The sequence below is a fragment of the Malus domestica genome, chromosome 07 (assembly GCF_042453785.1).
Source record: "Malus domestica chromosome 07, GDT2T_hap1".
NCBI lineage: Eukaryota > Viridiplantae > Streptophyta > Magnoliopsida > Rosales > Rosaceae > Malus > Malus domestica.
This window is the reverse complement of record NC_091667.1, coordinates 36,596,877-36,619,775: the sequence shown is the minus strand read 5'-3', so window position 1 is coordinate 36,619,775 and position 22,899 is coordinate 36,596,877. Positions and strand designations below refer to the sequence as shown.

Below are 22,899 nucleotides of genomic sequence, written 5' to 3'. Positions count from 1 at the left end.
TTAACAGTGTCCATGATTTTGTATCTCAGGTACATGATACTAGCAACAACAACAGTGTCAACATTTGTGAAATATGTTTTCTATGTTACTGACATGCTTATGGAGGGACAATGGGAGAAGAAGCCTGTCTACACGTTCTACTTGGAACTTATTCGGGACTTGCTTCACTTGTCTCTGTATTTGTGCTTCTTCCTCGTGATTTTCACGTGAGTATTTCTGTTTATCTTTAGGTTTAGATAAGTTGCTTACACACACATTTTTTTCGCTAAATATGACACAATTTGGAGAACATGTTGGGCTCAATCTGTGTTGAATGCAACGGCTCCGTAGTGGCAGAGAAGCTGTGGGCATGAAGTTAGAATATGATACAGTAGTTGGACCAAAATCCTACCAATTTAAATTTTAAGCATGGGGAGAATTTTGCTTGTTGACGTGCATAAGCTGAGGTTATTCTATCTTGATTGACATGGAGTATTGTCCCATCCCAGGTACTATGGTGTGCCATTGCACTTGATACGTGAGCTCTATGAAACATTTAGGAACTTTAAGATTCGCATTGCTGATTATATTCGTTATCGAAAGCTCACATCAAACATGAATGATCGATTCCCAGATGCTACGCCTGAAGAACTTAATGCGTAAGTTTAAAGTCTAATTAGTTTCAAGTGTTGTAATTATCAAATTCTGCATTTGGAGTCTTAGTTGTTGATTATCAATATGCAGAAGTGATGCAACTTGTATCATTTGCCGTGAAGAGATGACAACAGCCAAGAAACTATTATGTGGACACCTTGTAAAACATTTGTGAATGGACAATGAATTGTGCCGAAAATCTTTGAGAAAGTAGTTGACTTGGTAATCAAGTCAAATGAAATCTTTATTCTCGGAAACCTTAAAGGAATGAATATATTTGGAGTCCTGATTGTTTGCAATCAGTTTCGGGGTCTTTTATTAAGAGAATATAAATAATAAGAGTCATGATGGGACTCTGATTGATTAGAGAATATCAGGGTGGATATCCTTTCCGTTAATAGGGGGAATCGATAGAAACCCTAGGTATAAAACCAAGAAGCAGTCCCTGCTTCCATACCGTTCGAATTACAACACTACAGACCTATTTCGTTAGTAGAATTCATAAAGGAGGTATTGGAAGTAGAAGATTGCTTCATCCCTGCACCAGAAGCATAATGGCGACAGGTAAGTATCTGACGTTAGTATGTGTTTGTACCATACTTGACCAATCCCGAAACTACCGAGCACCGGCCAACGCTATACTGTCAAGGACCCAGAAGAGTTCCCCTCCGACCAGGAGGCCAATCACTACTCGACACGTGTCAAGATTAGAAGCCAATCAGAGCGCAGCACGTGTCAACATCAAGAACCAATCATAACATGACACATGTCAATGTGACAAAGCTACAAGTTTTTCTATAAATAGGGGTCATTCCCCCACAATATTGCCTAATGCCATTTTGTGTTAAATCATTCACAAGAACTCACTAAATTGAGAGCTTGATCCTTTGTACTTGTGTAAGCCCTTCACTACTAATAAGAACTCCTCTACTCCGTGGACGTAGCCAATCTGGGTGAACCACGTACATCCTGTGTTTGCTTCTCTGTCTCTATTCATTTACGTACTTATCCTCACTAGTGACTGAAGCAACCAAGCAACCAAGCGAAGGTCACAAAACCTGACACTTTCTGTTGTACCAAAGTCTTCGCAGATTTTGTGCATCAACATTTGGCGCCGTCTGTGGGAAACGACACTTATTCCTACTCTCTTCAGCTGTGTCAAGCTGGTTTCTATCATTCGTACACTTTCTTTTGACCAGGCATCCCTCTCCAACATGGGAAGCGAAGGAAGCCACAACACACAGAATGACACCCCCCTTGCACATAGTGCGAAACAACGAAAGAAGGAAGGAAAACGAGTTCTTCTTCAAGCTAAAGTCGATGAGTTGGAAGCTCAGAACAACAAGATAGCAATGAAGAATGAGGTCCTCCAGGAGCAATATGAGAAGCTCTTCGAGACACTCCACGAAGCTAGGCAAGCTCAGACACGCGAGCTTGTTGCCCCCGTGGAAGTCAACCATCAACTGGGTGCCCTCCAACATGGAGGGTCACATGTATTCGACATAGATATCCCTGATAGGGAACAGATTACCCCTCGACTTGATAATCAACATGAGGCTTCTCTTAACCCAGTTGCTTCAACCCGAACCATGAGAAGTGGAGGGAGACACCTCTTTACTGAAGGGGCAGAAGGATCGAAAGCCGTCTTTCGCGATTGTCGGGATTTCCTGAAGCAACGTCGAGAGAATTCCATCCATATAAGCTCAAAGATTAATGACCCAAGGATTTCTGAGAGACTCGGTCCCCTGCCACGGCCCAAGCCGGCCACCAATTTGGGGAAGGGGCAACAAGTCCCAGAGAGACATGAGGGTACAGGGGACTCAGAGGTGTTCCGACAGACATACCCTGGAAGCCAGTACAGCGAGTCCAGGGAAAAATCACATGCCCTTGATCAAACCTTCCTAATTCCAAGAGGAGATGGAGATTTACGAAAGAAAGCTCTAGTGACACATAACTCCGCTCAGGACCCCCTTGTCCTACAACTTCTTGAGGAAGTAAACAAGTTGAAGGCTGAACGTCAGGCTGAAATACCTGACTGGAACCAACCCAGGCCTGGCCCTCTTACAAGGAGGATCCTCAACACCCCCCTTCAAGCAAAGACAAAGCAAAAGCTTGGCTTGCAACTTTATACTGGAAAAGAGGACCCGATTGAGCACCTTAACCTCTTTGAGTCCACCATGGCATACCGGATGCACACCGACGAAGAGCGATGTCTTCTCTTCCCCTCCACCCTCTCTGGTGGAGCTCTAAATTGGTATTGTCGTCTTACACCTGAGACGGTAGACTCATTTGAGGAATTGAGGAAACTATTTGTTTCCCAACACATTTTCCAAACCGATCGCTTGCACTCTGCAGATGACTTGTACACTATCCGCCAGAAGCCAGACGAGTCATTACGTATGTATGCTGGCCGCTTCAGCCATGAATACTCCCGGTGTGCCGAAGCAGATGACAAGACTGCCCTCAAAGCCTTCACGGCAGGCCTACGTGATTGTTTCTTTAAATACATGATCAATGCCAATACTTGGAAGACTTACTCTGAGGTGATGGCGCAGGCTTATAACCATGCCTCCGCCGAGGCAAAGACATATCAGGAGAAACCCCCTACAACCATCCTTTATCAACAAGTGGGAGGTGGAAGCCAGACTCACCTAAATGAGAAGACCTCGACTTCCCAAACAGCAGTGGCACCTCCCCATGCCTTGCATAATGCTTCACCGAATCAACAGACATATCAATTTCAAGGCAAGAGGAAGGATTTCCATCCTCACCACTCTCCTTTCAGTAAAAAGAGTAAGGGACACTATCCCGATAACCAAGGGTATCGCCACAATAACGCTCGCCCCCAGGCAGTCAATGCAGTGGGTCAAACCCGCGTCAAGATACCCCCTACCCCAAGGTATGAGACATACACGCCCTTGAATGCCACATGCGCGGCCATTTACCCCAGCATAGCTCACCTGATACCAAAACCAAAGCCGAGGCACCCAGATTACACGCCCCCGAATAACGCGGGCACGTTTTGTTGCTACCATGAGCATAACGGCCATGATAGCGAGAAATGTATCATCCTCCGTGATCGTATTGAAGCTTTGGCACGAGAAGGAAAAATTGATCAATTCCTTCTTCACCCTCAAAGGGATAACCGTAACCAACGCCAGGTGAATGTCATATATTCCATAAGCGGCGGCACACCCATATCTGAATCTTCCAATAGGGCCATGAAAAACAGTGAACGAAGTCTGAGGCCTGGTCACCAAGTGTTTCACGTGGAAGACATCAGGGGAGGGAAGTGTCAAAAACCTAACTGGGATCCGATATGTTTCTACCCTGAGGAAGAAAGAGGCATCATCTACCCTCATAACGACCCATTGATCGTGGAGGCTCACATAGCCAACTTTGATGTTCGACGAATCCTCGTAGACACAGGGGCTTCGGTCAATATCATGTTTGCCGAAGCTTTCAGGGCGCTCAGTGTAGCTGAACACTTGCTCGATCGCTCGATTTCTCCTCTGATAAGCTTCTCCGGTGATATCGTGCAACCCTTAGGGAGCATACATTTACCCTTTACTATTGGTACAGGCCCTTACACGGCTACCATTACCACTAACTTCCTAGTGGTTGACTGCCCAACGGCATACAATGTCATCTTTGGGCGCACAGGCATCAATGATCTCAAGGCTATGGTATCCACGCATATGCTGTTGATGAAATTTCCAACCCCCCATGGCAACGGCTACATCAGAGGAGATCAGCTTAGTGCACGATCATGTTACAACACTTCAGTTAAGCAACAACACTTGCCCGGACCCAAGGAAACCCTGTCTGTACATGACCAAGTCACAAAGACCAGCTTAGATGAAGCGAACTTGGATCTTCCTGATAGCAACAATCAACCCGATGATCCTCGAGATGACTCTTTCACCCAGCAAGCCCAGCCTGCTGAAGAGTTGGAGAAGGTACCTATCTCAAGAGATTATCCAGATCGCATGGTGAAGATTGGCACCACATTGTCACCACCCCTTCGGTTAGCATTGATATCTTTTTTGAAAGAGAACACTGAAGTCTTCGCCTGGTCATACGAGGACATGCCAGGCATCTCTCCCGATGTCATCTGTCATCGTTTGAGTATTGACCCCAAGATCAAGCCGGTGAGACAGAAGCGAAGATCTTATGATGCTGAACGATACGAGGCAATGAAAGCAGAAGTTGAAAAACTCAAAGGCATAGGCTTTGTCCGCGAAGTCAATTACCCGACATGGGTAGCAAATGTGGTCCTTGTTAAGAAAAATCCGACCAAAGAAAGTCTTTTGCTTCAAAAGGTCTTGTGGAGAATGTGTGTTGACTACACCGACCTAAACAAAGGGTGTCCGAAAGATAGCTTCCCTCTTCCTCTTATTGACAGACTTATAGACTCTACGGCCGGGTGTGAACTCCTGAGCTTCATGGATGCTTACTCAGGATACAACCAAATCCTCATGAACCCTTCGGATCAAGAACACACAGCCTTCACTACCGACAGAGGACTATACTGCTACAAAGTCATGCCTTTCGGCCTAAAGAATGCAGGAGCGACTTATCAGAGACTAGTCAACTCAATGTTCGCCGATCAGATTGGGAAGAGCATGGAAGTTTACGTTGATGATATGTTAGTCAAGAGCAAACATGCTGACCAACACATCACCAACCTATATGAAACTTTCACTATTTTGAAGAGGTATCGAATGAGGTTAAACCCCAACAAATGTGCCTTCGGCGTAGGCTCTGGCAAATTCTTAGGTTTCATGATTAGCCAACGAGGCATTGAAGCTAATCCCGAGAAGATCAAAGCAATCCTCGACATGAAGGAACCGGTAACTTCAAAGGACATCCAGAGCCTTACTGGCAAGGTGGCAGCCTTAACCAGGTTCATTTCTAAGGCCACAGACAAATGTGCTCCCTTTTTTAAAGCACTTAAGGGAAGTAGGAAGTACATTACATGGACTGATGAATGTGCCGAGGCATTCAAAAACCTCAAGGAGTACATGAGTAAAGCCCCTCTACTCTCCAAGCCCGAGGTAGGAGACATTCTCATTATCTACCTATCGGTATCAGCTTCAGCCGTAAGTTCCGTTCTCATTCGAAAGGATGGGAATATTGAGCGACCTGTCTACTACGCTAGCAAAGCCTTACAAGATGCGGAGACACGGTACTCTAACATTGAGAAATTGGCTCTGGCATTGGTCATGTCTGCTCGAAAACTCCGCCCTTACTTCCAAGCGCACTCCATCATCGTGCTTACCAATTATCCTCTTCGACAGATACTCCAAAGTCCTGACACTTCAGGGCGAATGATCAAATGGGCAATAGCGTTGGGTGAGTTTGACATCTCCTACCAACCAAAGCCAGCTGAGAAGGGCCAAGCAGTAGCAGATTTCATCGCTGACTTCACATATCATGTTGACATTGATTCTACACCTGAAGCAGTAGCTTCATTACCATCGGAAGCTCAGAAAGTAGAATCAACGACCTCAGCATGGAGTCTGTATGTTGATGGCTCATCCAACCAACAGGGCTGTGGAGAGGGACTAGTCTTGACTACGCCCGACAAAGTAGCAATGGAGTATGCTCTTCGTTTCAAATTCAAGGCATCAAACAATGAGGCCGAGTATGAAGCCCTTCTAGCAGGATTACGTTTGGCCAAACACCTCGGGGTTAAACAAATTGATATTTTCAGTGACTCCCAATTAGTGGTCAACCAGGTTACCAACAACTTTGATGCTAAGGACAGCTCCATGGCAGCATATCTTGCGCAAACACAACTTTTGCTCAAGCACTTCCACTACCAGATCACCCAAGTTCCTCGAGCGGCAAACAGTCATGCAGACGCCCTGGCTCGCCTCGCCTCAGCTGTGGAAGACAAGATTGGAAGAAAAATTCATGTCGAACTGTTGGCAACACCAAGCACCATGGCCGCAGAAGTATGCAACTTACAACGGGGGGATAGTTGGATCACCCCGATCTATAATTTCCTTGCTCATGGCACCCTCCCAAATGATAAAGTCCAGGCTAAGCAAATTCGATACAAGTCTACCCGCTACCTGATCATCAATGATCAACTCTATAAGCGAGGTTTTAGCCTGCCATACTTAAGGTGTCTTACGCCTGCCGAGGCGGAAATCGTCCTTCGGGAAATACATGAGGGAGTCTGTGGAGATCATGCTGGATCTCGGTCCCTAGCACACAAGACTTTTCGCCAAGGATATTACTGGCCAACACTCCACCAGGATGCCATCAAAGTATCCCGCTCATGTGACAAATGTCAACGATATGCGGCTATTCCTCATTCCCCTCCAGAGCCTCTTACTCCTATGATCAGCCCTTGGCCCTTCGCCCAGTGGGGACTTGATTTGATCGGCCCAATGCCGGCAGGGAAGGGCAAAGTCTGTTACGCAGTCGTTGCAGTGGACTACTTCACAAAGTGGGCCGAAGTAGAACCCTTGGCAACCATTACTGAGGCAAAGATAGAAGACTTCGTGTGGAAGAACATCCTTTGTAGATTCGGCATTCCCAATGCGATAGTCACTGACAATGGGCGACAGTTTGACAACAAGAAGTTCAGGTTGTTCTGCTCTAAGTTCAACATCAACTTATGCTTTGCCTCTCCAGCTCATCCCCAGTCTAATGGACAAGTTGAGGCCATCAACAAAATAATCAAGCGCACTTTGAAAACCAGCTTGGACAAAGCTAAAGGCTGTTGGCCAGAATTTGTACCCCAAGTTCTTTGGTCATATCGCACTTCATATCGGACTTCAACAGGAGAAACTCCATTCTCACTTGCCTTTGGCACAGAGGCGGTTGTCCCTGTTGAGCTCGAGCAAGCAACATTCCGAGTCCAGAACTACATTCAAAGTGAAAATGACAAACAACTCACCCTCAACTTGGATTTAGTCGAGGAACACAGAAACCAAGCTCACTTGAGGAATGTCGCCTACAAGCAGCGCATCTCCAACTATTATGACTCTAGGGTCAAGCCTCGTTCTTTCAAAATAGGAGACTGGGTCTTAAAGAAAAGATTACTCTGCGATAGAGTCCCGAGTGAAGGCACACTTAGTCCAAACTGGGATGGACCGTATGAAGTCATTGGCATCAGTCGCCCTGGCTCTTACACACTTAGAAGCTCCGATGGCAAGACCCTTGGCCATCCATGGAACGCTGATCACTTGAAGTACTACTACAAATAGACTCACGATGTACAAGTGTTGAGCTATAGCCGTTCGGCATCCTATGTAATGAAGGCCATTTGGCAATGAATTCAATAAAGAGGTAATTTAGCCAACTCAGCCCTCACTCTTTTACATTCATAGCAAGCGATGCCGGAACCCTTCTCAATCAGAAAGCAATCTGTCTTCCACAGTCACTACAAAACAAGCAAATGAAGACCGTGTCAAGCGCCAAAAAAAAAAAAAAAAAAAAAAAAAAAAAAAAACTTCATCCAAAAAGCTTCACCCGAAAAGCTTCACCTCCAAAGCTTCACCCACAAAGCTTCACCTAAAAAGCTTCACCCAAAAAGCTTCACCATCAAAGCTTCACCTAAAAAGCTTCACCCAAAAAGCTTCACCTAAAAAGCTTCACCCAAAAAGCTTCACCATCAAAGCTTCACCTAAAAAAGCTTCACCCAAAAAGCTTCACCTAAAAAGCTTCACCCAAAAAGCTTCACCATCAAAGCTTCACCTAAAAAGCTTCACCCAAAAAGCTTCACCTAAAAAGCTTCACCCAAAAAGCTTCACCATCAAAGCTTCACCTAAAAAAGCTTCACCCAAAAAGCTTCACCCGAAAAGCTTCACCTAAAAAGCTTCACCCACAAAGCTTCACCTAAAAAGCTTCACCCAACAAGCTTCACCCAAAAAGCTTCACCTCCAAAGCTTCACCCACAAAGCTTCAACACCAAAGCTTCACCTACAAAGCTTCAACACAAAACCTTGCTCCAAATAAACAAATTTTGTTCACAAAACCCAAGATGCCCTTGAACTTGTACAAAAACACTTGGGTAAACATAAACATTTTTTGTTTTACACCCACAAGGGCCCAAAATTTTCCTTCTTATTTATTCACTTATATATGTTCCCAAACATATTATAATAGATCCAACAACAAGCCAAAGTCCCAAATTTCATAATGGACAAAAGTACAAGCAATTCATCAATAATGAAGGTGCTACAAAAATTGGAATCTGCCCCAAAATAGAAATCCAACCCAAGAGACTTTTTCTCTCTCTCCCTCTTCCGCCTCCTTTCATCTATCAAATTTCTGCAACCTCTGCTCTTCTCCAATGGAGCTGAATTTTGGACACCCTATAGTTCTTGAGCATATGAACAACTTTCAAGAAGGAACCATTTCTGTTTGAGCGACGGAAATTAAAGTGTTGAAGCTCCAAACATGATAGTCGGCTTCTTGCAGATTTCGAAGCTGTTGTGATGTTTCGAAGATCTGGAAATATTTAACCGTTAGTTCATCCTGAATTTTTGATATGTTATGAAAGAGTCGATGAGGAACAACTTCAATGAAGAAAGCATACCGATCTGAACAAGAGAAAATGGAGTTTCGAAGCTCACAACAAATCTGACGGGTTGACAGACAAATAATAACCAGTCATTCATCATACCTGAATTTCTTGAGTTATACAGCTCCGAGGGATCTCAAATTTGGATATGTTGTAGTTCACAAGCTGAGGAACAACTTCAATGAGGAAAGCATACCGATCTGAACAAGAGAAAATGGAGTTTCGAAGCTCACAACAAATCTGACGGGTTGACAGAAAAATAATAACCAGTCATTCATCATACCTGAGTTTCTTGAGTTATACAGCTCCGAGGGATCTCAAATTTGGATATGTTGTAGTTCACAAGCTGAGGAACAACTTCAATGAAGAAAGCATACCGATCTGAACAAGAGAAAATGGAGTTTCGAAGCTCACAACAAATCTGACGGGTTGACAGAAAAATAATAACCAGTCATTCATCATACCTGAGTTTCTTGAGTTATACAGCTCCGAGGGATCTCAAATTTGGATATGTTGTAGTTCACAAGCTGAGGAACAACTTCAATGAAGAAAGCATGCTGATCTGAGCAAGAGAAAATAGAGTTTCAAAGCTCACAACAAATCTGACGGGTTGACAGACAAATGATAAACAGTCACTCATCATACCTGGATTTCTGGAGTTGTACTGCTCCGATGGCTCTCCAATTTGGATATGTTGTAGTTAAGGAATTAACGAACAACTTTCATGAAGACAACTTTGTGATTCAACCTACAGATGATGGTGTTATGTTGAAAAACAATTCCGGTTGTTAGGGGAAATGAAAAACAATTCCACCAAAGAAACATCATTATGATGTTTCATCATTATGGTGTTTTCATCATTATGATGCTTTCATCATTGTGATGCTTCCATCATTGTGATGCTTCCATTATGATGTTAATGCACCAACGGTTACACCTTCTGCAATTCCACTTATTCGGGCCTAGCAACCTTCATCAACAAAATCTATGAAGAAAAAGTCCGGGGCTACCACTTAGAAAACAAAAGAATGAAGTTTTGGTACTTACGACATGGACTATTAGCAAGACACCTCATTCGTCAACTCCCTCGACTAGAGACTTGGGGGACTCCCACCATATGCTACTACGCCTTGGTACTCAAAAGTTCGTGACTACTCAGTGACTTGGATTTTTCAAGTCTCCAACCGAGAAGTTTTCCTCACTCGGGAAATTAAGGGAACACTACCTCAAATTACATGCTTCACTCACAAAGCTTCAACAATACAGGTTTCAACAAAAGCAAAAATTCAAAGAACTTTATGAAGAAGGCTTTGGTGTATTTAACACAATATGTTGAAATGAAGCAAAGCTTATTTATTAATATTTTCGATAAGCCACAAATATGTACATATACATGAGTCAAAATAAACAAACAAAAGGGAGCCTTCACAAAGGTTGCTTAGGGGAAGTCTCAGCAGTCGGTAGAGCCCCAGAAAGAGAAAGCACCGGAGGGTGGTTATCCGAAGCCTCAGTACTTGACAAAACCCCAGAAGGAGGAGGCATTGGAGGTTCATCATTTGAAGCTTCATTACCAGGTACAGCCCCAGAGGACGAAGGCAATAAATGCCTTTGGAACAAACCCACAAACCGCTGATGATCAAGTAAAACCTTACCATCAGATTCCTTCATCTGGTCAAGCTTCCTCTTCATGTTTGTAGCATAGTCATGGGCGAGCCGGTGCAACTGCTTATTCTCATGCTTGAGCCCTCTAATCTCCTGTTTGAGACTCATCACTTCAGCAGCCAATGATTCAACTTGGCGGGTTCTAGCAAATAGGCGTTGGGCCATATTAGACACAGAACCTGCACACTGAACACTAAGAGCCAGAGAGTCCTTAACAGCCAACTCATCAGACCGTTTGGAAAGTAGTCTGTTATCTTTGGGAGTGAGAAGGTTCCTGGCCACCACTGCAGCGGTCATATCATTCTTCATCACAGAATCCCCAACGGTAAGAGGACCAGTAGGGGATATGAAGGATGGGCGCCATATGTTGTCTGGAGAAGGCGTGGCTGTCTCTTCTCCAAGGTTCAAGTCAAAACGACGGTCGGAGGGTCCAGACATTTTCAAATGTGTTGAAGAAGGAAGAGGTCAGACAAATCAAGATCTTAGAAGTGCAAGAAATGAGCTTCTACTGGTAGAGATTCAAGTGTGCTGTGGAACTTAATGTCAGCCTCTATAAAAATCTGTACTCGACGGAGCTTCAGAAATCGAAGAGGCGTTTGCTTTCTCAAAAGCTGGGCTGCTCAGAGACCACGAGGGCCGATCTCAGAAATCGAAGAGGCGAATGCTTTCTCAAAAGCTGGGCTGCTCAGAGACCACGAGGGCCGATCTCAGAAATCGAAGAAGCACCTGCTTTTGCAGCCTCGTCAGCACCTGTCACATGCACAATCAGCTTTGCGGAAATTACGGGCAATCTGTCGAAGATTTCTGGTGAAGTAGAAAGCACGTGAATCTTACTGATCAATCACCGCTCTCCATATGCACCATCAACTCCTCGGGTACCACATATAACTTTGTCAAAGATCTCTGACAAAGTTTAGGCACGAGAATTTCGAAGTGCCAGCTACCCTACTATTACCCATAAGGGTAAAAGAACAGCACCACTGCTTGACAACTGGAAAGTCCCTATGTGTGTCGACCTCCGTGTTTTGTGGCAAGACAGGTTGGCAATAACGACCAACCTTTACTCACATTCGAGAAAAGACTCCCAACATAATTACTTTCTCAAAAACCGGAGTAGCACCGCTTTCCGAATCTCGAGAGTCAGATCCTCGACGGGATTGCTTGTTCGAAAACCGAAGAGGCACAACTCTCAGAACTTCGAGAGCCAGATTTCCTTAGATAAAGCTTGTCTGTAATCTCCACACGTAATATCAGCTTTCCAGATACCACATACCACTTTTTCAAAGTGCTCTGACAAAATTAAAACACGTGAAGCTGGCAGCTCCCACTACATTGCTGTGACCAAGAAGGGTAAAGGAATAGCATTACTACTTGTTATTGGGAAATCCCTATATACATTGACCTCCCTCCTCAACGGACAGGCAAACCTGCAAAAATGCTCAACCCTTTCTCACATTCGAAAAGGCACCCTCAACATAACCTCTCGAAATACTCAGCTTTATTTCCCCCCGATAATACCTCAGCAAATAAGCCACACCAAGAACAAGAGTATCTCATATCATCAGGGTCGAAAGCAAGAGTATCCCATATCATGCTTTCTCCCTGTCTTTGTCTTTGTCCTTGTCCACACCTGCAGGACAAGGAGAAAGAGAGCAGTCAGTCGGAACCTGAAATCAAACCTCCAATTTGGAACTGACTGCCTGGAGCCTTTGCCTGGTTGCTTACTTAGCATTGCTCTCGAGTACTCATCCTCAACTGCTGTCAAGGTCACGAATTCCACCGGCAAATACCTCATGACAGTTGATCAGATATTGGCTCTTTACACTGAAGCTGCCAAGCGTGGATGAGTCACTATGAAGGAATGTTCTGAAGGACCATTTAAATGCAAAGGTTGCACACCACTTCTGCCATGCAAAAGATTGAAGCAGAAGGTTCAACGGTGAGCTGAAACAGATCACTACAGCACGACACCTTTCCATACCACATTCATTATTCCGTCAACAGCAAAAGTATCCCATATCATCAAGGTCGAACGTACTCTAGATTTGATGGACTTGTTTTGACCCTCAAATTTTTGAGTCGGCCTTATACTCTGAAGGGCACCAGAAAACCCTCCAGCACAGTTCAAGAATAAGCCTGTGGAAAGTTACTTCTTCAAAAGCAAAAGTATCTCATATCATCTCTTATCCATTTGCTTCTCCTTATCCTGGCAGTTGAATGAGAGACAAGGAGAATGAGAACAATCAACCGGAAGCCGACGTCAAACCTCTGATCCTGGGTTGCTTACTTGGAAGTTTGACTGCTTACCTTGTCTGTCACCTCTTTCGGCAGATCTCCTAGCTCGGCGACTTGGGGGACTCCTACTATAGGGTTTGTATCACACTTGACTAAGCCCGAAACTACAACTAAGCTTCAAGTGAAATTGATACATTACCTTGTGCGTCAACATCAGCTAAGTACACCATTCCCGGATGGAGGAAAGGTACTTCCAGAGAAGGGCAGATGAAGATCAGACCACACTTCGGTACTTAGAAGTTTCGTGATTACTCAAGGGATTGGATCTTGCAAGTCCCCAACCGAGGAGTTTCCCTCACTCGGGAACTTAGGGGAGCACTGTTTGTACCATACTTGACCAATCCCGAAACTACCGAGCACCGGCCAACGCTATACTGTCAAGGACCCAGAAGAGTTCCCCTCCGACCAGGAGGCCAATCACTACTCGACACGTGTCAAGATTAGAAGCCAATCAGAGCGCAGCACGTGTCAACATCAAGAACCAATCATAACATGACACATGTCAATGTGACAAAGCTACAAGTTTTTCTATAAATAGGGGTCATTCCCCCACAATATTGCCTAATGCCATTTTGTGTTAAATCATTCACAAGAACTCACTAAATTGAGAGCTTGATCCTTTGTACTTGTGTAAGCCCTTCACTACTAATAAGAACTCCTCTACTCCGTGGACGTAGCCAATCTGGGTGAACCACGTACATCCTGTGTTTGCTTCTCTGTCTCTATTCATTTACGTACTTATCCTCACTAGTGACTGAAGCAACCAAGCAACCAAGCGAAGGTCACAAAACCTGACACTTTCTGTTGTACCAAAGTCTTCGCAGATTTTGTGCATCAACAGTATGCATGCATATCTTTAACGCCATACAGTATGCATATGCAGGTTTAGTCTGCATATTGGTTTTCCAGTAATCTTAATACCATGCTGTTAAGTTCTTGGGTTATTCTTACATGTGGTATCAGAGCCACACAGTATGGTTAGGATTCAATATAAGGACTTACAGATATGATCCATAGACAATAAAATTCATGTGATAATAAACTTCCGCTGCACTGATAATTCCTGACATGTATAAATGATAAATTTGAATATATATATATATATATATATATATATATATATATATATATATTGTTGCTGCGTAATCCTCGACAGGTTCAGGTAGGAAACAGAGAGACAATGTACGTGGGTCATAACCTGACTACAAGAACATTTATTCATCAAAGTTATACTAATGAATATAATTTCAAGACTCATAAACGTTAATCTGCTCAAAAGTGTTTAGTGTGCTTTGGTTGATTATTGTCCAAGTGATTGGATCTGACTCATTTGATATATGTAAAAATTATTAATCTGCCTAAAGGTGTTTAATTACTATTGTTGAAATTCGAATGAGTTAGTGTATAATGGAACATGGAACTGACAAGATTGTGTAATCCATCTGCTCAAAAGTGTTGGATATATATATATATATATATATATATATTACCCTTGTGTTCTATGTTTGGATTATGCAAAACTAATATAAGCAACTTCAGTCCAAAGATGTTGTTGTGTTTATATGCTATTGAGAGGATGAAGAAACTTGTCATAAGCTTCTTCTTTATATCTGTTATAAACTTTTGTATGAAATGTTAATAAATTGTTTGTTTGCTGAATGCAGCTACTCAAACCACGTCACTCAATTTTACTAACATTGAAACATTGACTGGTTCGAATTTTAAAAAATGGAAAGAGGATATTGAGATAGTGTTGGGACTGATGGATCTGGATCTGGCCTTAAGAGAATATCAGGCTGCAGTAATCACTACTGAAAGCACTACAGATCAAAGGATTAAGTCTGAAAAATGGGAGAGAGCCAATAGAATATCAATAATGATCATGAAGAAGGCCATGGCTCAGTCGGTGAAAGGAGGAATTCCAAAGCACACCAATGCCAAGGCTTTTCTTGCTGCCATTGGGGAAAAATACATAGAATCTGGGAAGGCTGAGACTGGGACTTTTCTCACTCAACTCACTTCCATAAAGTTCGATGGAGTTGGGAGTGTGCGTGAGCACATTCTAAAAATGGCAGACCTTGCTCTAAAGCTCAAAGATCTTGAAGTGGTTGTGACTGATCAGTTTCTGGTGCATATGGCACTGAATTCGCTCCCTGCGAAATATGGTCAACTCAAGGTGTCTTATAACACTTCGAAAGACAAGTGGGGTATTGATGAATTAATTTCAATGTGTGCTCAAGAAGAAGACAGGCTGAAAACTGATAAGAATGCAGAAGTGCATTTTGTTCAAACTGAAAAAGGCAATAGAGTTCCAAGTACTAGTCCTATGAATACTGCCAACAAGAAGAAAAAGAAGGTCAACTCTTACCCTTCAATTAAGAATACTAACACTTTTAAAGGATCTCACAAACTTAAACCTATAAACACTGAAAATGATAAAGATAAGGAGTGTTATTTCTGCAAAGAAACAGGCCACATGAGGAAGAATTGCATTGGTTTCAAAAACTGGCTGGTTAGGAAAGGTAAAATTATTAATGTTTTTGTCTGTGTTGAATCGAATTTAATTATCATTCCTCCTCAAAGCTGGTGGTTTGACACTGGATGTTCCATCCACATAACCAATTATTTGCAGGGGTTCTCAAAAACAAGGGAAATAAACAATGAGGTCTACAACGTTTTTGTGGGAAATGGGAGCAAGGTGGCTGTGGAGTCTGTGGGCAGTGTTAAATTAGTTTTAGCATCGAGTTTTGTTTTGTCTTTGAGTCCAGTTTTATTTGTACCTTCAATGCGAATGAGTTTAATTTCAGCATCAAAGTTAGTTGAGTCAGGAATCACTTTTGTTGGAGACAATGAAAGTGTAAAATTTTTCCATTCGAATAATATGAACACCTTGCTTGGAAGTGCTTTTCTCAAAACTGATATGTGGCAAATGGATTGTAGCTACTACAATGAGTGTTTTAATGTGTCACTAAATAGTTCTAAAAGCAACATAACTTCTGAAAAATCATCAATACTTTGGCATAAAAGGCTGGGCCATATTTCAAAAGAAAGAATGTTAGCACTTTCACAACAGCTTTTGTTGCCACAGCTAGATTTCAGTGATTTTAAGGATTGTATTGACTGTTTTAAGGGAAAGCTCACGAATACCAGAAAGATGGGTTCGAATAGAAGTCAAAACTTGCTAGAAATAATTCACACTGATATTTGTGGACCATTTCCGAATAAAACAATTTGTGGGAACAGTTATTACATAACTTTTATTGATGATTTTTCAAGGTTTTCATGTGTTTTTTATTTCTGATAAGTCTTTGGCACTTGACTGTTTTAAAAATTTTCATTTGGAGGTTGAAAAACAACTTGAAAAACGAATTAAGATTGTGAGATCCGATAGAGGTGGTGAGTATTTTGGCAGGTATACTGAAACTGGACAGCACAAGGGACTTTTTGCAACTTACCTTGAACAAAATGGCATTGTTGCCCAATATACAACCCCTGGCACTCCACATCAAAATGGAGTAGCAGAAAGAAAGAACAGGACTCTCAAGGATATGGTTCGATCAATGCTTGCACACTCACAATTGCCGATTTTTCTTTGGGGATAAGCTTTGAAAACTGCTAATTATATCCTAAACCGTGTTCCAAGCAAGTCAGTGAAGTTAGTACCTTTTGAATGTTGGACAGGGAGGAAACCTAGCTTTAATCATTTCCATGTGTGGGGGTGTAAAGCTGAGGCCAGGTTCTATAACCCAAATGAGAAGAAGTTGGATCCAAGAACAACTAGCTGTTGGTTTATTGGTTATCCAGATAAGTCCAAAGGATTCAGATTTTACTGTCCCAATTCTAGCACACGCATTATGGAAACTAATAATGCAAAATTTGTTGAAGAGGGTTCCATTTGTACATCAGCTCGACCAACATCTGAATTTGAAGAAACCATAAGTCCTTCATTACTTGATCTGCCAAACGACACTGTCGACGTCACTGAGATACCACAACCACTGTTGCTCCAAAGTGACACACACAATTTTCAAGAGGCTGAGACAGTGCTTCCAGATCACAATGATGAAAACGTGATGCCACCAACTGAGAATACTATGGTATCGCCTTCTATTGTCATCAATGAGGCAGCAGATGTATCCGTCCTGGTACCAAATGAGGTTCAACAAGATGCACAACATATAAGGCGCTCTCAAAGAACAAGAAAGGCAAACATTTCCTCAGACTTTGTATACCTCAATGAGGCTGAGCATAATGTAGGAGATGATGATGATCCTATCTCTTTCAATCAAGCAGTTTCGAGTGCTCGGTCCAAACTATGGTATGCAGCTATGGAAGAAGAGCTGCATTCAATGCACAAGAATGATGTATGGACCTTAGTCCCCAATGATCAGCAAGTTACTAAAGTGATAGGCTGCAAATGGGTCTACAAAACAAAAAGGGATTCTCATGGACAAGTTGACAAACATAAAGCAAGACTGGTGGCTAAAAGGTTTACGCAGAGAGAAGGATTCGATTACAATGAAACCTTATCTCCTGTATCTACCAAGGATTCCATGCGAGTTCTTTTAGCTCTCACTGCACACTTTGATCTTGAGCTTCATCAGATGGATGTCAAGACTGCTTTCCTCAATGGAGACTTGGAGGAAGACATATACATGGCACCAAGGAAGAAAATATCGGTAATATCGGAAATATCGGTAGTCCGAAAACACGGAAATATCGATGGAAATATCGGGATAATATCGATATCGATAAAAATTACATGGAAACCACGGAAATTGTAAGAAAAACTTGGAAATTTTTATTGAAACTTTGCAGGATATTTATTTAGTCAATTATCTATTAGTTTATCACAAAAAATTGGAAGAAAATGCATTACATGATGGATTTAACTGATTTAAGTTGATTATACAGCGAGCTGGCAAACACTGTGAGTGAATAAAATATATAGTAATTAATGAAAAAAAAATTAAACACACCATAATTATTTATATATAATGATTTACTACAACTTTCAAGTAAAACTCATATTTTAGTTTTTAAATCTACCCTAATTCTGACATACTGCCGCACCCATCATTTCTTTACTACCTTTCTTCCTTCTTCACGTGGGATGTAGTACCTCCCTCATTTTCTATTATTTCTTTCCTTTCCACACACACACACACACACACTCACACACACACAGACACACCCCACTCCCTCATTTTCTATTATTTCTTTCCTTTCCACACACACACACGCACAGACACACACTTCAAAGTGTGGATTTCTCTCGGATAACACACACACACGCACAAACACACACTTCTACACACACACACACACACGCACAGACACACTTCAAAGTGCAAATCCACACCAGGGACCAAGCCATTTCCTTCTCTCACTCACTTCGACTCTCTCTCTCTCTTCTCTGCACTGTCTCTCTCTCTCTCTCTCAAAATCCTCTTACCTCTCTCCCTCTCTTGCCGTGACCACACACACACACAGCAGCAGCACCATCTGCTCGACTCGAGCAGCTCGAGGACGACACCACCATCATCACACATCATCAGTCTTCTCTCTCCAGCCTCTGCGATAATGGCAGATGACACCGTGACCTCCACTGTGGCGCACACTCCGGCGAGCACCATCACCACCTGTGAGAGGCGCAGATCTTGGCAGCTGCGACGACGGAGCTCGGCTGCCGTTCCGACGACGGATAGAGAGAGCGATATTATCGATATTATTGATAATATCGCGATATTATCGATATTATCGATAATATCGTGATATTATCACGATAATCAATTGGAATACTCTGAAAATATCGCTGTTGGAAAAAAACGATATTATCGGCGATATTTCGCCGATAATATCGATATTTAATTCTTTGCATGGCACAACCACCAGGATTTGTTGAAAGGGGGAAGGAATCATTGGTCTGCAAATTGAACAAGTCCATTTATGGGCTAAAACAGGCTTCAAGACAGTGGAACAAGAAGTTTGATCAAGTTATAATGGCAGCAGGTTTTCAACAGAACAAGATGGATGAATGTGTGTATTTAAAGGTCAGTGATTCTAAGTTCATATTCTTGGTCTTATATGTCGATGATATACTATTGGCAAGCTCGGATATATCATTGTTACATGCAACCAAGAAACTGTTAACAGAAAGCTTTGATATGAAAGATTTGGGAGAAGCTCAGTTTGTGCTTGGTATTGAGATAATACGAGATCATAGCAAAAGGGTTCTTGGTCTTTCTCAGAAACAATACATTGATAGAGTCATCAAAAGATACAACATGGAGAAGTGCTCTAGTGGAGAATTACCTATTGGGAAAGGGGATAAAATGAGTACTGAACAAAGTCCCAAAAATGAGTTGGAAAAGGAAAGCATGAAGGACAAGCCCTATGCGTCTTTAGTTGGCAGTTTAATGTATGCTCAAGTATGCACTAGGCTCGACTTAGCATTTGCAGTGAGTGTACTAGGAAGATTTCAATCAAATCCTGGCACATCTCATTGGATTGCAGCCAAGAAGGTTCTTAGGTATTTGAAGAGGACAAGGGATTATATGCTGACTTATAGCTATGTTGATAACCTGCAGCTGGTGGCATACACAGATTTGGACTTAGCTGGATGCGTGGATGACAGAAAATCAACCAATGGTTATATTTTCTTACTCGCGGGTGGAGCTGTCTCATGGAAAAGCGCGAAGCAAGGCTCTATTGCGTCCTTCACTATGGAAGCTGAGTTTATTGGATGTTATGCAACAACCAAACAAGCTATTTGGTTAAGAAATATGGTGAAAGAACTGAGGGTTGTTGACAACATTGAGAAACCATTAAGAATATATTGTGACAACAAGGCTTCAGTGTTCTTCTCAAAGAACAACAAAAGGTCGTTGGCTTGCAGACTGATGGATATAAAGTATCTAAAGGTTAGAGATGAAGTGAGAAAGGGGACGGTGGACATTCAACATATCAACACTGAGTTGATGATAGCTGATCCTATGACAAAGGCTTTATCAGTGGGAGTCTTTAAGCGGCATGTCTACAACATGGGCGTTAGAGAGACTTTTGATTCAGTTAATGAGTGGGAGTAAGCACTCGATTAATTGATAACCGTTTCTTTCAGATTTATTTTGGATTGTTATTTGGCTATTGTATTGAGAATTAATATTTGAAGTTTCTTTGACATATAATTTTGTACTGATAAATGATTCAGTTTGTGTTGTGAGGAATTGGACTTTTGACTGCCAGTTCTATACATCATGATCTCTTTAGTAACACAGTGCTCTTAAGTTAAGTGTGTATGTGATCATGGAGGAAAAATACAGTTTCACTTGTATTTTTATTTCCTTGGTTCTGCATTTAATTTCAAGAGTGACAGGTTGCTTTAAAAGGACATGGTTGCAAGCCTGAAAGGACTCTAGTGATCACCATATATATTTATTTCGTTAAGGGGTTCTCATTGCCATTCAAGTGGGAGAATGTAAAACATTTGTGAATGGACAATGAATTGTGCCGAAAATCTTTGAGAAAGTAGTTGACTTGGTAATCAAGTCAAATGAAATCTTTATTCTCGGAAACCTTAAAGGAATGAATATATTTGGAGTCCTGATTGTTTGCAATCAGTTTCGGGGTCTTTTATTAAGAGAATATAAATAATAAGAGTCATGATGGGACTCTGATTGATTAGAGAATATCAGGGTGGATATCCTTTCCGTTAATAGGGGGGAATCGATAGAAACCCTAGGTATAAAACCAAGAAGCAGTCCCTGCTTCCATACTGTTCGAATTACAACACTACAGACCTATTTCGTTAGTAGAATTCATAAAGGAGGTATTGGAAGTAGAAGATTGCTTCATCCCTGCACCAGAAGCATAATGGCGACAGGTAAGTATCTGACATTAGTATGCATGCATATCTTTAACGCCATGCAGTATGCATATGCAGGTTTAGTCTGCATATTGGTTTTCCAGTAATCTTAATACCATGCTGTTAAGTTCTTGGGTTATTCTTACACACCTTTTTCATGTCGCTTGCCTACGATCATGGTTAGAGCGACAGCATACCTGCCCTACTTGCAGAGCCCTAGTTGTACCTCCTGACAGTGGGACAGGTACAGCTGGACATAGGGGTTCACAGTCAGATGTTCATCAACAGGGTAAACTTCTGAGCAGTGCAATTTGTGTTGTATCTTTTAGTTTCTGTGTGACAACCATAAGGTCCGATATTTGGTTATTAAAGGAAAAGAACTTTGTAGTTTTTAATTGCTGAACTTTGTAGTTTTTAAACTTACATTTCCTTTTCCTTTATGTAAGATAATTATTGAGGGTAAAGAAAAACGAAGGCACCAATAAAATGCCAGTTGGATTTCATGCTCTTTGTTTATGTAATATATTTTGATCATTTGAGACTCTGATCTTTTGTTCAGTATAAAATTGTGGCGAGTTGACTGATGATTTTAATTGGGAACAGGGACAGGCACAACGGCTCAGGGTGGTGGAGTTGCGGGTGATAATGTGAGCCAACATGAAGCCAGGCTCCGAGCTGCTGCTGCTGCATCAATATATGAGAAGTCTTATGTATATCCTTCTGCAAACAGACTAGTATGGTAATGACACCTGTATCCTAAGTTAAGGTTTACATTTTTATTGGTGGAGTGATCATATGTGTCCATTGTATTTTAATTTATTTCTAGGTTGCTTGTGAGAGTGTGCTTGATACATAAACTTTGGATATGTTGCACTGCATAGAATGCTGCATGCCAGAGCCTTACAAACTATGTCCTCTTGTATGCAGGTCTCCTGGATATACGGTGATTCCTCAGGTTCAAAGACATACGGCTGACTCCTCTAATACTGAATCTGGTGGAGAATCTTCTATTGGACAATCACAGCCACAACTTGCAGCCCAAGGTGGAGCTGCAAACTTGTCCTTCTCTCAGTTTCCACCTTACATGTTTGTCCCCGGAGCCAACTTGGCCTATGGGGAGAGGTTGGGCAGCGATCCAAATCTGACAGCTTCTCCGCTGGAGGCCCAGAAAAAGCTTCTTCAGCACCGGATTGAGGTATTAAAGAGAAGATGTATAACTTTTGTTGTGACCTCGCGGTCGTTACCCCCAATTTCTCCTGCTTAGTAACTGCTTTTCTTGTACAGATCCTGCAGAATCAGCTCCAAGTTTTACAGAAACCAAAACCAAAGGAAAGTGAGGACATGGGCCCAACAATGGCATGGCAAAGGAAAGAGTATCGCAGCTTCTTCATCTGTTTCGGACTGTGGACGTCATGAAGATCGGGTCGATTCGTAGACATGGCATAACTTTAGGTATATTGTAAGACACAATATATGTGGATAACAAGGGATGAGAAAAATAGGTTAGGGATGAGTGAATAACTGGAGTTTGAGCATATTATTGTACAAGTTACGCTCTTTTCCTCTTGTTGAAAAATAATTTTCTTATCGTTTTGTACTTATAACATTTACCAATACCGTAAAATAGTAAAATAGTAGCTTGCTCCATCCGTAACGCCCTCTAGATCTTCCACGAAAAAAAACTAATCAAAATCGTATAAGATGCAATAGCCAGTCATCGCCACCTCCACGCGCAGAGTCTCTCTTTCAACCATTTGACCATGCGGGAGTTTTTTCATTGGAAATTTTGATATGTACACTTCTTGAAAAAGTGACAAATATTTATTAGCTAGACAGGTGATGTTACTAAAACTATAAAATAGTTGCAAAAGAGAATTTCTCCTCCACATCAGAATGTCGTGAG

At 42.1% G+C, this 22,899-nt stretch overlaps 2 protein-coding genes and 1 long non-coding RNA gene across 3 annotated transcripts; 2 read left to right on the top strand and 1 right to left on the bottom strand.

Annotated features, from left to right (window-relative positions):
* Nucleotides 1–22,643, top strand: LOC114825927 (ERAD-associated E3 ubiquitin-protein ligase HRD1A-like). The gene is made up of 7 exons (XM_029104982.2): nucleotides 1–206; nucleotides 489–638; nucleotides 724–790; nucleotides 21,147–21,285; nucleotides 21,600–21,735; nucleotides 21,924–22,191; nucleotides 22,281–22,643. Exons 1-7 carry the CDS (start codon nucleotides 13–15, stop codon nucleotides 22,410–22,412), a joined length of 1,086 nt encoding a protein of 361 aa, XP_028960815.2. The 5' UTR covers nucleotides 1–12; the 3' UTR covers nucleotides 22,413–22,643.
* On the top strand, nucleotides 1,040–16,032 carry LOC114826193 (uncharacterized). Its single transcript, XM_070825551.1, has 3 exons — nucleotides 1,040–1,197; nucleotides 14,797–15,654; nucleotides 15,765–16,032. The coding sequence occupies exons 1-3, from the start codon at nucleotides 1,188–1,190 to the stop codon at nucleotides 15,794–15,796; spliced, it is 900 nt and encodes a 299-aa protein (XP_070681652.1). The 5' UTR covers nucleotides 1,040–1,187; the 3' UTR covers nucleotides 15,797–16,032.
* Nucleotides 8,698–9,959, bottom strand: LOC139197629 (uncharacterized). Its single transcript, XR_011583195.1, has 5 exons — nucleotides 9,821–9,959; nucleotides 9,640–9,737; nucleotides 9,459–9,556; nucleotides 9,278–9,351; nucleotides 8,698–9,102 (listed from the first exon to the last, which is right to left on the bottom strand). It is a non-coding gene; the product is annotated as an uncharacterized lncRNA (long non-coding RNA).
* Nucleotides 22,644–22,899: the final 256 nt, after the last annotated feature.

Coding starts and splice junctions, on each gene's coding strand:
- LOC114825927 (XM_029104982.2), top strand. CDS start 13: ATGATTTTGTATCTCAGGTACATGATACTAGCAACAACAACAGTGTCA. Junction 639..723: donor ACGCCTGAAGAACTTAATGC/GTAAGTTTAAAG, acceptor ATCAATATGCAG/AAGTGATGCAACTTGTATCA. Junction 791..21,146: donor AGAAACTATTATGTGGACAC/CTTGTAAAACAT, acceptor ATTCTTACACAC/CTTTTTCATGTCGCTTGCCT.
- LOC114826193 (XM_070825551.1), top strand. Junction 15,655..15,764: donor AAACTGGCTGGTTAGGAAAG/GTAAAATTATTA, acceptor AATTATTTGCAG/GGGTTCTCAAAAACAAGGGA.